Here is a 17,071-nt window from a genome sequence, read left to right as displayed (position 1 = left end):
CCCCTCCTCCCTCTCTGCATCAGGTGCTTTCCCCTCTTCTATCTTTGAGAGAGAAGGAGGTCACACAGGTTCAACTCTTACTTAATGAATCAATTACAAATGTAAAGTTAAAATGTAAACAAATGAAGACTTATAGTCAGTGGCGGCGCCAGGGTATGGCTGGTGTAGGCTACAGCCATACCAAGAAATGGCTTAGCCCCACCTTAGCCCCACCATGAAAAGTGATGCAAATTCAATTAAATAATAAGCGAAATGCTAAATGTTGAGAACACGGATTGCGAAAATATACGGGTCGTGTCCACAGCACACAAACTGATCCTGCTGTAACAACAAGTGCACGTTACTGATGCAATATGGTTGAGACCATTCGGGCTTATGCTATAAGAGGGGTGCAAGGAATAGTCTAAGTAGTGGGGGAGTTTTATACACTAAAGGTGTGGAAATTCTCAGCGCGGCCGCGGTCAGATCAAAATGCCTCCGAATGCAATTTGAATAGACCTACAGCCAATCAGAGCAACGAAACGTTGGATCTGCGTCATGCCTTATTGATTGAGATCAATCGAAACCGCCATTCAGTATCCCCATTGGATCTTCAACGTGTACTATCATACGTCACGTTCACAGTGATCCCTTTTTATTTACTACAAGACAAATGTGCCGTTTTATTGCATACAGTTCCATTTTGATTGAGACAGGGAAATAATCTAAACCTCCCGCGTGGCGTTTCACTGTCAAGGGGGCGATATAGCGTGTATGTAATTATATTGCAAATACTGACTTGAGCACCACCACTGTATGGGTTAGCCCTACCATAGATTACCCAACAAAAATGCTCTGGCGCCGCCACTGCTTATAGTAATGATATGCAATTTTAACAAAAGGGAATATGAACATTTTTATGAAAGCAAAACATGTTTAGAATTGAGTTTTTCTTTTAACTTCAAAATGTAACAAATATGCAAACTTTATACTTTAATTTATGAACAGAAACAAACTTAACACAACTGTCTCTATTGTCTCTAAGATGTGTTGCTCCTGGATGTTGGACCTAAAACCATCAAGTCTGTACACAGTTCACTCTCATCCTGTGTGCATTGTTGTCCTCAATCGTTGTAACCGTTGTCAAGGTGTCAAGGTGTCAAGGTGTCAAGGTGTCAAGGTGTCAAAAACCACAACGCCTTCCTACAATTGTGATTGGAACTTTTATGCTTTGCTTGCACCTTCTAGAATGCATTATGTGCATAGGTCAAGAGTTCAGGATGTTCTGATAAGACATTATTGAGACATACATCCTTTCCATCAAACCAATTTACAGTCAATTTAGCATTTTGTATCAATGGTAAGCTTAATAGAGGGAGGTGAGGTAAAAGTGAGGTCTGTCACGGCCACTTAAACAGCAGATCTGTCAACAGTAGAATATTGTTCTAAAGTCCAAGATGAATCTTGATTGGGCCAAATTGGACCCCGAGTCACCCACAACAATTCTGCTGGGTCTCCCCAGACCCCAACACCAAATTATACACTTTTATAACTAAATGACTAAAATGGTCAAAATCAGTTTTGTAGCTGTTGTGGAGGATATCATGAAGCCTCGTTCTGATAAAAAAACAAGAGCGTAGTTATTATATAATTTTAACTTGAAACGCGTCACGGGAGACCCGAACACAAAATAAGGGTTAAGATAGACCCTAAAAATATATTTGTGATCCTTTATTAAACAACAGAAGCACATTACACACTCAATGTGAACTCAACAGTCTTTTATTTGTATTGATCACTAGATGTTTGTCTTTACACATTCATTTCTGTTCCAACCTTTTCATATTGAATTACACAATTCATTGCATACTGTACATACATTTTAACCTTTCATTTAACAAAAGCCAACATTGACATTACGCCTTCAGTTATTGCGGAAAGAAAAAGCTAAAAAGCCAAAGAAAAAGCATCCGTATAACATTTTAAAAGCATTAATTCATGATATAGAATCAAAGAACAAATGAGTTTACATTACATTAATATAGTTTAGAATGTTAACATCTTGCTTCTTGACGATCTGTCCCCCTGATAATATTTAATTAACTCACCACTGAAATATCTGATATTACTATAAATCACATCAAACAACAAAATCTAAAAGGGGACTTTGATGATCAACAAGGAGGTATTCCAGAGGGTCAGGCTGTATCATGGAGGAACAGAAAAGAAAGATCTAAACTTTTCTCTCATTCTCCTCCTCTCCTCCTCCTTTTCTCTTTTGCTAGCTTCTCTCAGCCTTTCCTCCTCTTCTCTCATTCTCCTCCTCTCCTCCTTTTCTCTTTTGCTAGCTTCTCTCAGCCTTTCCTCCTCTTCTCTCCTTCTCCTCCTCTCCTCCATTTCTCTTCTCTGAGCTTTTCTCAGCCTTTCCTCATCTTCTCTCATTCTCCTCCTCTCCTCCTCCATTTCTCTTTTGCTAGCTTCTCTCAGCCTTTCCTCATCTTCTCTCATTCTCCTCCTCTCCTCCTCCATTTCTCTTTTGCTAGCTTTTAAATGCCTTTCTAACCTCTCACCTTCCTCTTTGACTTTTTTAAATGGTTCCTCATACTTTTTCTCTAATCTCTTTTCCATTTCCTCTTCTAGCTCCCTCTCTGCCTCCTGGAACATTTCACTGGTGTAATGGCTTCCTCCGTTCTTCTTTGTTATCTTTCTGATCTTGTCGAGCAGCTCTCTGACCTGAGAACGATCCTTCTCCTTATTATTGAAGACGTGGTACTGGCCGTCACATCTGTTCACAAGTTCCATCAGATCTTTGCTTTCCATCAAGAACTCTTCGATAGGTTCGTCTTCGAGCTGATCACCGTGGGTAAAGAGGACCATGCTGTATCTGTCTGCATCTTCTCCAAAGATTTCCTGAATCTTCTGAACTGTCTGCTTTTCTTCATCTGTGAATCTGCCCAGTCTGATGACGACCAGGAAGACATGGGGTCCAGGAGAAGCAAATTTAATGCTCATGCCAACATCTTCTCTGGTCTTGTTTTCATCAATCCTGGTGTCAAACAGACAAGGAGTGTTAATAACCATAACTCTTTGTCCATCAACTTCACCAAAGGCATTAGAACAGTTTACAGTCATGGAGAACTTTGATTCAAAGGACTTTTTTCCCAGAATGGTGTTTCCTGTGGCGCTCTTCCCAGCTCCGGTCTTCCCCACCAACACAATCCGGAGTACCTCGTTATCGTACGTGTTTGATTCTGATCGGTGGGCTGAAAAAAATGAAGAAATATTTAGCAATCTCTGTATTTATAAAATGGTTCAACTACCACATGAACAATGTTGACAGTGAGGGGGGGTGGGCTCAAGATGGTTTCATAATCTAGAATATGTCTAGGAGCTAAAGGTAGTGAGTCTGTCAATGTCAAGTGATGCACTTTGAAGGGACTTTGTCTTTTTTTTTACCGGAGCAAGAGAGAGGCACCATGATGAACACAAATACTGGAAATTAAAATCACACTAAATGTACCTCTTAATTGCGTACAACCTGAACTGAAATGGTGCAGCAGTGGCCTCTAGCTGTATGTTTATTTGAATAAGATTTTTTTTTTACAACATGTTTAGTTTCTATCTTTCATATTTCTACAAATTACCCCATTTTGGGCCTAAACAATCTTTGAAGGGTATAAGTTGCCTTTAGTTATAATCAGGAGCCCAAAGAAACTTCTGGCTACCCCTAAATATTCTTATTGTTCTTAATATGTTTCATGTAGTCTTGTGAAGAATGTAATACAAGCAAGAAAAAGCAGTGTCGCATTCTCAAAATCACCCAGGCTCTTAAAATGCTTTGAATTTAAGAAATATTAATTTTGTATTACAGTAACTGTTTTGATCTGTTCATTATTAGGAAATAGATGTGTGATCATGGACGGTGCCTCATATTGCGGAGGGAGCCGCTGCGACACAGAGGGCCTCATCAGATAACTTTGCGTGGGACCACAAGTTGGCCAGGGGCGGCCCTGCACTATCATCTCTTGGAGGTGATCGATCTCCTCCTCTTGACTCTCAATAAACTCCTGAACAGTCATCTTTTCTTTTGCAGCTTTATTGTACTTGACTTTAAGCTCTTCCAGAGTCTGGCTCTCTTTGACTTGAGGAATTACAGAATTGATCCTCTTACCTTTACTTTTGAGGTCACGTTTAGTTGTGCGGACATTAACAGCGATGCTTTCTTTGCTTCTTCCAGCTGCACCACAATCACACCTGACCCTGACAGCGTATTCTGTCTCTGGCTGAAGTTCTGAAATGATCGCCCTCTCAGCTCCAGCCATCATTTGCTCCCAGTGGAGATCTTCCTCTTTCACCTGTTGGTCTTGTTCGGCGTACTCCACGATGTAGCTCAAAACGTGGACATCTTGTCCGAGCTCAGCAGGTTTCTCCCAGCTGACTGATATCTCACCTGAGGTAGATTCAACGTGGAGTTTTCCAGGAGGGCTGCAGGGTAAGGTTTTAAAGGATCCACTGAGTTCATTGGCTGGCCCGGCACCTACTGGTGTCTCTGCCCTGCATCTGAACATGTACTCTGTGTTAGGACTCAGGTCGCTCACTGTGACTTCTTCAGCTTTGGATGCTGTCTTTGGTTTCCAGCCGTCCTCTCCACTGACACAGTACTCAACAGAGTAGGAGGTGATGTCCTCTGCTCCAAATCTGGGTGGAGAAATGTTCAGCGTCACACTGTTGTGGTTTATATCACTTCCTGTTACTGTTACAGGCTTTGAAGGCGGCTCAAAGTCCTCATTGACAGACAAGTCTGTATAAAGGTAGATGCTGGCACCTCTCTGTGTCTCGTTTGTTAAACCCACCGTCAGGAATGTGATGTTCTTGTTCTCCTTGTTGGCCTCTGCAAAATCACTGAAGAGCTTTGCTTTGTTTCTCAATGTTTCTGCTACTTTGTTTGTGAGGTACCACTGTTCCTTTTCTAAATCTGGAGTGTGTGGATCTTGAGCGTCGTCTGGTTTGGGTGTTTGTTGAAGGTAGTTTGATAAAGTTGAGAGGTACGGTTCATCACTTCCCAGCGAGGTGAAGACAAAACACACTGCGTGCTCTGCTTTGAGAATTTCTTCATGAAGATCATTTTCACGTGGAACGATCTGGGTGTTTTTCATCCTGTTGGTGTACGACTTTAAAATTGATATTTCTCTCTCCTTGCAGTCCATCCACTCGTTCAGGTCCTTGCTGTTGAAAGGAGAAGAACATGTCTTCCTCAGTTCCTCTGCGAGCACAGCTTCTTCTTCTCCTCCTCCTCGGATTGATGGAAGTTTCTTTGCCAGGGTTTGTTGGAATTCCAGTTTGAACTGAGAGCACTTCTGTTTAAAGGTTTTTAGTTTTTTTCCAATCTGTGGGAACTGCTGTGCAGTTTGGGTTCTCAGTGCATCATTGCACCTCATTTCCAGGTCACTGAAGTCCTCCAGGACACTCTGACATTCTTCAACTAATCCTATACTTATCTGATGGACAAGTTTAGCGGCAGTAGAATCTAAAAATGTCAGAGGTAACAGCCAGACCTTCACTGGTACTGCGTTTTCCCCGTTGGCTCCCAGCAGCTTTGGCAGACTTTGGTACACCTCTATTGCATCCTGAAAGGATGTCGGAGGTTTCTGAATCAAAAAGTCTCCAAAGAATCTGCAGGACAGTTTCTCAACATTTGCTTTGTCCTTGTCTTCCATTTTCAGCGAGCCTTCGCCCTCTATTGAAAGGGAGGGAATGTTCTTGATGATCACCTTCAAGTTGCCCTGAATGTCTTGATGGTTCTCGTTGACAGACACTTCACGGTCAAAGACAAAGAAGGCTTGAGCCCCATAAAGGATACCTGTGACTACATGTGTTGCTATTCCTTTTTCAAACACATACGGATGCTTAACATTGCCTCTTCCAAGCTGATCCATGGACAGTTCATGGAACTTTGTGGTAGCTTGGTAATTCAGTGTTACACTAGCATGATTTTTGGAAGTCTTACTATCGTTCAGGTATTTGGCTGATCCACCAACCTTTACCAGTCCACCCAAGAAACTTGCCTTCAGTGATGCTTCAACATTTAGTGCTGAAGATTTGTCCTCAATTGATTCAGATGCAACTATATTACAATCATTATAGCGCTGTGGTCTTTCTCCAACATCATTTTTAAGGTCCTTACGGTCCCACAAAGTCATTCCTGAAAAAGAAGAAGCAAAAATCAAGCTCCCACAACCAGAAACTACAAACTGACCTTATAGTTTAGTTGTCAGCAGTTTTATGATAGACATGTATAGTAGGGTCTCCAGCACAAAGAAACGGCCAGATGCTAATTTACATATGTTGGGATATTTGTAAAATTTGCATAAATTGTGTCCTTTGAAATTAATTGGATTATAGTTTGTGCAGACATTTGTAAAAGAAAATGACTTGGCCGATTAGAACAATTTGGGCTTTGGGGGTTATTAAAGATGCTGAGTCAATTTCTTACATTTTCAGAAGAAAAAAACGACCACTATGGCTACTGGCCACGCCCCTTTGGAGCGCCCGCATGCAAGCAGTGAGCTCTGTGAAGAGAAGGCTGTCTACCAGCAGATACTCAGCTAAATGCTGCCGTGATTAAACTCCATATCATGTTCCAAACCACATCAAGGATTATTTCTGAAACAGTATGGAGCTCAAACTCTTTCTCTCTCTCAGGTTTACCACAAGGTGAGTTCCTTTTTATTTCCTGCTTCTTTACACATACTCTCTCCAGTACAGGTTAGCTCTGAGTGTTAGCATGCTACCATATTACTTCCAGAACACGTCTCATTGTTTCTGACAGCAACGTTTCTGATTTGCCCGTGGGTGTAAAGCCCGCCCACATTTTAGTAATGTGGTCATGACGCAGCAAATCTGGATCAGCTCCGTTGTTCCCCCGTTTTTAGAGATGTGGGTACGGAGGAAAAGAGAGAAGGTTTTATTTTCTGACACTTTGTGAGTCTCCTGACACACCGGGGACACACCGGGGACACATGTTGATGTAGAACACAACAGGTGACCTTTAACATAAGCTTGTGATTGTCCCTCACATACGTTAGCTAATGTTAGCTTAAGTACATCAACTGACAGTAACACGCTAATGTTAGCGTGTTACTGTCACTAGCTAACATTAGCTTTATAACATGTTGTTATATCTCTCACAGGCTCCGCCCTCTACTGGACTCTATGGGTACTACCTTATCCTGCGAGCATTCTCCCACTGAGACTTTAGACGTAGCCGGCCTTGGGGCGGGCCTACCTGAATGCGCGCGCATCTCACCGTATAAAAGGAGGCCTCGCCTCCTGACTATCATCCTTTTCTCTTCAGCAGCGGAAGTAAATCCACTGAGTTTTTGAGACGAGAGAAAAGAGAGTAAAATGGAGTCAATTCTCGACCACAGGAACTGCCCGAAATGCCCGAACCTGATCGCGGGGGCTGATCCGCACCCCTTCTGCTTCTCCTGCATGGGGCCCGACCACGCCGTGAGCGGTATGGGCCCGGCACCGGCCTGCTCGGCCTGCCAGATGATTCCGCGGCTCACGCGTCAGCATCGTGGGGAGCATTTCCTGAAGAGAGATGCCCTGCAGGAGGAGCCAGATCACCACTCAGGCAGACGCCCCCGCCCTCCCCAGGGATTTAAACTCATCAGGTATGAAAAAGGTGACAAGGATCCGAGCCCCCCGACCCCACGGAATATCGGCTTTAAAATGAGGAATAACAGGATGTTAGCAGTCAGAACAACAAAAGCAGCAGTGGTAATAATAACAGAAACGCCAAAGAGTCACATCTAATAGAAATATATAAAAGCATTTATTTTAATTGTGTAGCAGTCAGTTTATAATTTTGGCAGCACTGTTGAGCATTTTGAAAATGTATTTTCATGCCTCTGTGCAAGGCTTAGTCTCTCTATCTTTATAGCCAGTGGTGTAAAGTAACGAAGTTCATAAACTCAAGTACTATAATTGGGTACAATTTTGAGATACTTGTACTTTATTTAAGTATTTCCATGTTCTGCTACTGTGTACTTCTACTCCACTACAGTTCAGAGGTAGATGGTGTACTTTTCCTCCACTACATGTATTTAATACCTTTAGTTACTTCACAGATCTGGATGAATGATGTGAAATATAATCAAGTGTTAAATCAGACTTTAGTTCCACCTGGAGTAAATCCACAAGCTACCCTGCAGTATACAAAGTCATTCAAACTAGCTGCACCTTTACCAGCTTTGAGAACACTTTCATGATCAATCATTATAAAACATATCATATATATTATTCTGAAATGGACCAATCTGCACAATGACTACATTTACTGTCGCTACTTTAACTATATTTTAATGATAATACTTTTCTACTTTTACTTGAGGAACATTTTGAATGCAGGACTTTTACTGTAACAGAGTATTCCTACACTCTGGTACTTCTACTTTTACTCAAGTACAAGACCTGAGTACTTCTACTTTTACTCAAGTACAAGATCTGAGTACTTATATAGATATATACTTATACCACCTCTGTTTATAGCCTATGAAAAAAACTATTTGAAAACTAAGGCTAAAGCTAACGTTAGCAGATAGTGACATTGTATGCTAGCTCAACGATTCCTTAAATAATATTGCGACAGGAACACTTTTCAGTGCACATCACGCTCTGCCGCTCCGACAGGGAGCTCTGATCTGAACACCTGAACGGCCCGTTCTAACAGCTGTTCACCAGCGGTCCAGTCTGTGCCACAGTGACTCCGGACCGCACAGTTAATATTAACGAACGCACCCGTAGGTAATGTAGCTGCTGAAGCTAGACCCTCATCCCAGAGCAGCAGAGCCTTATTATACATCCATGAGCAGAGCCGACAGGCAGGAAGACTCGAGCACACAGAATAAAGAAAAAGTTGATCTGTATCCAAGTTTAAGTGTCCGTTGTTTCCACAATGCTACACTTACACATAATGATGACTGGACAGATTCCCCACTCACTGTTATGTGGAGCGCACGGCTGCCCTTAGTCCAGTGGTTCTCAAACCTTTTCTGTCATTCCCCACTTTGAACAGGTGGGCCTTTTCAAGCTCCACCTGTTCCTCATCGCTACAATAAAATGGTAGGCCAAGCCTAAAATGGTCAAATGTATCGTTCTATAACAGGGGTCTCCAACCTTTTTTAGGATGAGAGCTACTTTCAAAAAATAAAACAAGTCGTGAGCTACTTTTACTCCTCCTTTTTTAATGTTTTTTGCAGTGTAGCACATTTTAACATTATGATATGCTGACCTTTAACCTTTGTGTGCTGTTTACTAAAATAAAATGTATGCAATTTCATTATTTTAACCTGCTTTATTTGGGGGTGGACCTCACATCCTCCAGGGTGGATTTCTTTTATAATGTTGAAGTTCAATGCATACTTTTCAATAACATATGTCTGTAAATGATTTTGGTTTCAGTTGTGTGTGTGTGAGCAGGCTCGGATTGGCCATCGGGAGATTCAGGACTTTTCCCGGTGGGCCGCTGCCGTTGGTTGACTGCTGCCTTCGGTGGGCGGCTGGCTCTGGCATAGGTGGGCCGTGGACTTTCACAGCGCCGCTGCGCCGGTACCGCATCCGCAAACACCCGCCGTTGCGAGTCTCCGGCTGTAACAGTCCACTACCGCCGGCGAGGTGGGTCAGTAGGGCTACTACTCCAGCAGAGTGTGCTCTGTCAGCCGCAGCCCAGATTTCTCCACGGTCACAACCGGGGTAAAGGAGAATGTGGGGCAGCAGCTGCTGACCAGGAAAGCTGGTCAGGGGCTGTAGGGTGGAATGCTATTGTTGGACGACAGTGCGCGTATACATCAGGGCTCCACCCACTGTACCCATAGAGTCCAGTAGAGGGCGGAGCCTGTGAGAGATATAACGCTGGGTTACGTATTGTAACCCTTGTTATATTAACACAGGCGGAGCCCTCTACTCAGGGCACTGTCTGTCCTATTCCGCTCGCTGAAGAGAGGTATAGGATGATAGTCAGGAGGCGAGGCCTCCTTTTATACGGTGTGATGCGCGCGCATTCAGGTAGGCCCGCCCTGGGCCGGCTACGTCTATAGAAGTCTCAGTGGGAGAATGCTCCCAGGATAAGGTAGTACCCATAGAGTCCAGTAGAGGGCTCCGTCTGTGTTTATATAACAAGGGTTACAATACGTAACCCAGCGTTATGTTCTCTCCACTATGACGGACCCTTTTAATTGTGTCGCACTTTTCTTTGTGTTAATATTTCAGGTTTTGGCAGCATATGGGCAGCTTTGTGAGGGAGACATTATCTGGATGGTACCTTCCAGACACGTTCTACCATAAGTTAGAAAGCCTAATAGTGTGGGGTTATGGCCTATTGGCACAGACTGAGAGTGATGGTCCTGTCTCACAGGGGATATTTGAGAGTCAGGGCCTGATCTTAGCCCATAATGAGGGCTGTGGCAGTGAACCGTCCCAGAGGAGAAACATGAGAGACGGGATGATGGTAGTAGAGGTATGTGAGTTCTCACCAGGGACGAGTGAGTCGTTGCGGCAGTCGTACAACATCCCGAGGCTGAAAGGCCGTCCGAGCGCCGCCACCTCCATCGTCCTGCTGCCTTCAGAGTCCATCGCTTCGAACAAACTGAAAATAATCAACAACAGCTCGTTAGTTAACTTTAATGATTTGGTAATGTCATGTCCAACCACCCTAATATTTCAATCAGACCTTTCCTCTCAACGAAGAGACGCACAAGAGGACTCAATGAAACGAAAGTGACACAAACACACTGGAAAGGGAAAAAGGACTACAAAGCAACATTTACACTGCAGTGTGTTAATTAATAAATGTATCTATTTATTCCACACGCTCCTGCATTACTTCACCCTACAAACCAGACAACATGTAAACAACATGTTGTCGAGTGCAGAGGTTGTTTCCTTATGTAACCGGTGTGGTTAAGCGGTCTCTGCGTTGTGTTGATAATGGACGAGACCCGAGCCAGCGTAAAGTTGAGACGATCTCTGTTTAATGACTGACAACAGATAAAAACTATCAGTTCCCCTCAGTGACTCCTCTCACGTGCAACGTTTACAAAAAGGGCACGTACCTGACAACAGATAAAAACGATCAGTTTTACATCAGTTTCCCTCAGTGACTCCTCTCACGTGCAACGTTTACAAAAAGGGAAGAGGAAACGGGAGGGACACAATATAAAGGGGGGAAAGTCCTCACAACAATAAACTCCTGAGCACAGCGACCACACTTCAGAGGCTCCGCCCACTGATCTCCGTCCTTACCAGGTATTTAACATTCAATAAAATGAAGAACACAGAATAAAATAATATAAAACACAGAATTTGTGTGATTATACAATATTAAATTAAATAAACCCCACTGCATATTTACATCTGTTACACTCTCCCCCCTAGAATTACACAAAATTCTTAGCACCAAAACAATCCACACATACAACACATCGGCCATGAAATACACAAACAAAGTGTATGGAATCAGCAATATAAACTTCCTACTGAAAGGATAAGAGAATCAGAGTATTACCCGGTGCCTAGCAATAACACATGACACCCTCTAGACAAAGTGAGATGCCTTATACATCACACATACGGCCAAACCATGTGGATACACAAGTGTGAAAGTGTGACATCCAGCAGCAGAGTTAACCAAGAAAAAAACATTATACATATAATAACAATAAAACAAAACGTCAATCCTATGCCACCCCAATTTCTCACACATGGATAACAGCACCAGGGCCTGAATCAACCCCTAGAACAGACTCAAGTTGTGTCATGGACTCAATCAGACGACACACTGGCCTAAAGATTCTGCCAAACCGAGAGGCAAGCCCCCCATTGGGGGCTGTGTGGACCAGGATGGGCAGACAGTGACTGTGACAGGGGAACATCCAAAGCAGGGGAAATTGCCAGAGAGGTAGACAGTGGACACTCTGAACTAACTGAGCCATCAATGGAGGACTGTTCGTGGACCCATGAGGCAGTGCGGCTATCTGCCCAGCCAACAGCACTCGAAAGGGAACCAGCAAGAGACGATCCGGCAGCAGCAGCTGTAGTATCCAACTCAGAGATCGCAGTCTTGTGCAAATCAGTTGCAGGGGGAACATCGGCCAAGCTCACAGTAGGCATTGACAAAGGAGCAGGACTGCCATTTGAGGCCTCTTCCAGGGGCAGGAAGTCAACCTGGAGCGGTGTCGATTTTAGATTTCACTGTCTCATGAGAAGTATGGAAGAGTTTTTAAACCGGTGGTGTTTCACTATAGCTGTGTGCTCTGTGGTGGGGGAGGAGCTCGCTTTTAACTCTGTCTTTGTGTGAGAAAAAAAAAAGGAATTCTTCTATCAATGTATACAAGCAGATAAGTTAATTGTTTGTAGAAAATCTAAATCAAAAATCAAAAAAATCTCTCTCTCTCTCTCTATCTATCCATCCATCTCTCTCTCTATCTATCTATAGAAAAACCTGAGATCGTTGATTCTTCTTCAGAGAGAAACAGAGAGACTTGTCTCGACTGCAGCTGTCTGCATATAATAATTTTGTCTTTATTCTACATGAAAATGTTAGAGATTCCATTCAAATCTGTTGATTATTCATACCTTCCTCAGGCTAGGAATAGTATGTTGAGTTTTTAATGCTAAATGTTTATCATTTTCTCACAGGATATAGAATGAGACAACACAGTTTTTATCCATTGTGTATGAATGCTTCAGCTCTTCAGACCAACATAGTAAGATGTGAGCATGTTCCTTGTGTTGGTATGCAGCCTAGGTCTGGTCTGTTTAATAAAGCAAATCTGCCACTTTTATATTGTAGAATTTGTTAAATTAAAGCAGTCTTTAATTGTTTGTCCTAAACATAGCCATATATGCTTTTGAAATGTAACATGTCTTTGAAAAAATAACAGTATACAGTTTATATTGTGTATCACCTTTAGCTTGGAAATACATAGATGTGTTTTTTTATCTATAAAATAAATAAATAGACAGAGAGACACTTTATCAATCCCACATTGGGAAATTATTTAACAGCAGCAGTGTGTTCAGGTATTAAAATATTTAAAGTTGGAATAAAGTATAAACTACACAACACAAGTCTAATGCACAGCAATCCGTAAGATAAGTCTGATATGTTCATGAAAACTCTCCAGGAGACACCAACACAAGTGGACTCCGGAGTTTGCTGCATGCGTTGCACTGTATGATCTGTGGTGTAGTGGGCTGTCACTCAAAAACTGAGTAGCCAATGGGGAAAAATACTTATAGTTTACATGATTACAAAAATGATTTGTTTGCAACTCATAGTTTTATTTTTTAAATTAAATTTATTTAGCTTGACTTAGTTATTTTTTCTCTTAAACTCTTAGTTTTGCTTGATTCTGAGAAAGTGTTGCTTTATCTTTATGACACAAAACTAATCCCATATTCAACGGAGCTGATCCAGATTTGCGTCCAATATGACGTAATATCTGAAATGTGGACCCACGGCACTATCAGAAAAGTTGCTATCAGAAACAATGCCCGACTGTTTTGGACGTAATATGGTCGGTGTTTACATTAGCATCGCTAACACTCAGAGCTAACCTGTACTGGAGAGCATGTGTGTGAAGAAGCAGGAAATAAAAAGCTGCCGGTTTAGCTTGATGAGTTGGGTGGCATGTCTCTTCTGCCTGGGGCCCCCAGAGTGTCTTGCTACGCCAAGCATGCCTGTTACCATCTCACTGTAGGTCACAAATGTAATGTTTGTACATCCCCTTATTACATGTATCCTCACCATCCATAGTCTCTAAATAACTTAGTTCACGTATAAATGGCTCGCTGGTCTCATCATACAACGGCAATGAGAAAGCACCAAGGGAGGCAGCCATAACCTCTGCTGCACTGCAGGGGGCGCACGTGAGCCCACAGGTTCTTGTAGCTACTGTTATTCTACGCAGAGACGGTAGACGCAAACAACAGGCTAGACTTTTGAAACTAGAGGGAGATAAGGAGGACTTTTACAAAAAAGTAATAGAGATTTTTGTCCAGAAGGATAGCATGGACTTCATCTTCAAGAAAAGGTAAGACCACAATTGAATTGAAAATTGGATCTTACTAAGAAAGAACAATCCAATATTTAAATGAAACTACATTTTTGGGGTATCCTTTTGTTGAACGGTCTGTTTAAAATTAATCAAAACATCAGACTAAAAAAGCTTTTGAAAATAACAGAATATTTAGATTAAGGTCAAAATATAATATTTGTAAATCTGACTCTGAAATAGTCAGTGCCTCACCAGCCATGAACCTCACCGCACGTCACTGGTGTAGAGGAGTGTGTGGTTAAAACGTAGCAGCCTGGTAGCTCTTCAGCTGTTGTAATGAAGGTAAAAACAGTGAAGGCGGTGCGTAAAAGGCAGAGCTCTCAGCAGCTGGTGCTGCTCTTCTCAGATTCTGCTGAGTTACATGTCACGCTGCCTCCTGGTGAAGGAGGTTTTCCTTCTATTAAACAGCTATGGGCAGCAGATACTGTGAGAGTCACTGACATGAATTCATCAATCAAGGCAGACTGGCTTACAGACTCTCCTGTTTTGCCAATCCGGTGCTTAAACAAATAGCTCTACACCCCTGGCCGAAATGTCCCTAAAATGAAGTCCAAGTTCGAAATATATCTCAAATAATGTATGCACTGCTATATCCCCACATAAACACAACAGTCTGCAATGAAACGGTCTTCTCCTGTGTGCTCCACTTCCTACTTGGTGCACCAGTCATTTTCATGACCCTTTAGGGCAGGGGTGGGGAAGCTCCGGCCCCCGGGCCGTATACGGCCCGCGAGACCATTTGATACGGCCCTCGAGGTAATTTATAAACACACGCAAAAAAAAAAAATTTTAAGAAATCTAGACCGCAAAAAAATTAAACAAGCGAGTGCCTGTTTTTCCTGGGTTAGGTCAGGGTCCTTGAACACAACACGAGCCTAACGTGTCATCAGGTGGTCTATGTCCCGTCTGACAGGGGTGCAGTTCTGACCCCTAGATTCCACCGGGTCCGTCTGCGGCGCGTTACGGGCGCGTTACGGGCGCGTTACGGGCGCGTTACGGCTGCGCCGCGGTGCTCACGGCGATCGCGGCCACTCTAGTCAATGGGTGCTATTCCACCACACGCGGCGCGTTACCTATTTTTGGCGCGGCGCAGCCATAACGTAAGGTCGGGCAGGCAGGAAGTGGAACGTTCAGAGCATATATAGCATATATATATTTTTATATATATACACACACACAAACTAATTGTGCAGGCCCTATCCCTCCGTAGTCTTTCAAGTAGGAGGAGAAATGCTGATGATGAATTTTTTACCACTAAAATACAGCAACACATCTTTGATTCATGTCGTTTATAACTGGAATATTACAGTTATTATTAACTTTGTCTGTACAAAGTAGCCTGTCCAGGAAATATGCCCAAATCAACAAAAACTGCGAGCCGGCAGGCAAGACGCTCCGCTTCTGAAATGCTCCTGAAACGCGCCTGGTAGGGTATGACGCCGGAGGAGGCCGGACCAAAACCGCGGCGCAGACGGACCCGGTGGAATCTAGGGGTGACGGAGAGCACCAGAACACCGCTCCGGGCTGGGACTTCACAAATGTCAGTACCCATAAGGAGCCGTACACATGCTGCAGTTTCTGCGTGGCTGTGTCTTTAGTTGAAAGCCCAGAGGAGATCTGTTCATCTGTCATACTGATCATACAGTCAATAACTTTGTTGTTATTAGCATCTGGTTAGCTAGCTATGCTAACGAATATAAGAAGCTTTTTCTCCAACCAGTGAGGTAAAGGCACATCTTTATATGATCATTATAGTTATACAAAAATAAGAGAATTAAGTAAACAGGTATAAAATACTATATGACAGTAAAAAAAAGTTAAACAAGAATAATAAACAAGAATACAGTTTGAAAGGAGAGTGATTTGTAAAATATCCATAAAGAAAATCTGCTTACAGTTGTGTTTCATATGGGTGTTGAGAGATGTATCCATAGAGCTCCTAATGTTGCTCTCAAAGTGCACCAGATTGATGCTTTCAACTTCAACATTTAAAAAAAAATCTTCCCAGGGGAGCATGCCCCCCGGACCCCCTAGAGGAGGTTAGGTCCCACCCCCCACTTAAATCATGTCCACATGGATAGGAAACTAAATAAATTTGCACACATCTTGTGTCCATGTCTTTCTGTTGTGGTGGTCATGCCACACCGTGCACGTGCATGCGCGAGTCATGGTGAGATATCTGGATTGAGAGGTTGCTTTTTCTTTGCACATCATGAAAGAAAGGTGAAATGAATGGGCTGTGATTTTAGTATTTTTAAGCAGAGGTCAATAATTTGTACGGCCCTCGGAGGATGTTGACAAAATTAAATGGCCCTTGAGAGGAAAAAGGTTCCCCACCCCTGCTTTAGGGGCTCCGTACAAGAGAGAGCTGCAGGAAGGGAGTCAGCATTCAACACTTCCTGTTGCCTGATTCAAAGTCAATGTTTTTTCTGTTTTTGGTAAGAATGAAATATCGTAAATAGTAAACAACAAAAAAAAGAAGAAGCAATTCAGTGCACCACATGACTTTAGAAGAGATCTCAGTTCTGGTTTTCCTTAAAGAGTATTCCTACCTTGAGATTTCTTTAAATCAGATTGTGGTTCCTCGTCACAGTTTAAGTTAATGATCCTTTGTTCGTGTATCAGAACAAGGTGTGTTAGTCTTCCTTAATTCCTTACATGGCAAGAGAGAGCTGCAGGAAGGGAGTCAGCATTCAACACTTCCTGTTGCCTCGTCGTGAAGTCAATGGGTTTTTGTCTGTTTTTGGTACGAATTAAATATCGTAAATAGTAAGAAAAAAACTCACCAGAGATTCTGCTGTTTGTTGAGAAAAACCTGAGCGATCAGTGGATTCTTCTTCAGAGAGAAACAGAGAGACTTGTCTCGACTGCAGCCTGAGAGAGTTTCACTTTCAGCTGAAGTTGTTGCTCAATATGAAGATGATGTAACCCAGCGGTTTTCAAACTGTGGGGCGCGGCCCCCTCGTGGGGCG

General features: G+C 42.8%; 1 protein-coding gene across 1 annotated transcript; it reads right to left on the bottom strand.

The window, feature by feature from the left end:
• Positions 1-2,187: 2,187 nt before the first annotated feature.
• Positions 2,188-16,673, bottom strand: LOC117487292. Its single transcript, XM_034135982.1, has 4 exons — positions 16,652-16,673; positions 10,515-10,627; positions 4,151-6,181; positions 2,188-3,242 (listed from the first exon to the last, which is right to left on the bottom strand). The coding sequence occupies exons 2-4, from the start codon at positions 10,612-10,614 to the stop codon at positions 2,188-2,190; spliced, it is 3,186 nt and encodes a 1,061-aa protein (XP_033991873.1). The 5' UTR covers positions 10,615-10,627; positions 16,652-16,673.
• Between the last annotated feature and the right edge of the window lie 398 nt (positions 16,674-17,071).

Source organism: Trematomus bernacchii, unplaced genomic scaffold, assembly GCF_902827165.1.
Source record: "Trematomus bernacchii unplaced genomic scaffold, fTreBer1.1, whole genome shotgun sequence".
Taxonomy (NCBI): domain Eukaryota; kingdom Metazoa; phylum Chordata; class Actinopteri; order Perciformes; family Nototheniidae; genus Trematomus; species Trematomus bernacchii.
Note: the sequence above shows the minus strand (reverse complement) of the source record. Positions and strands in the feature narration are given on the sequence as shown.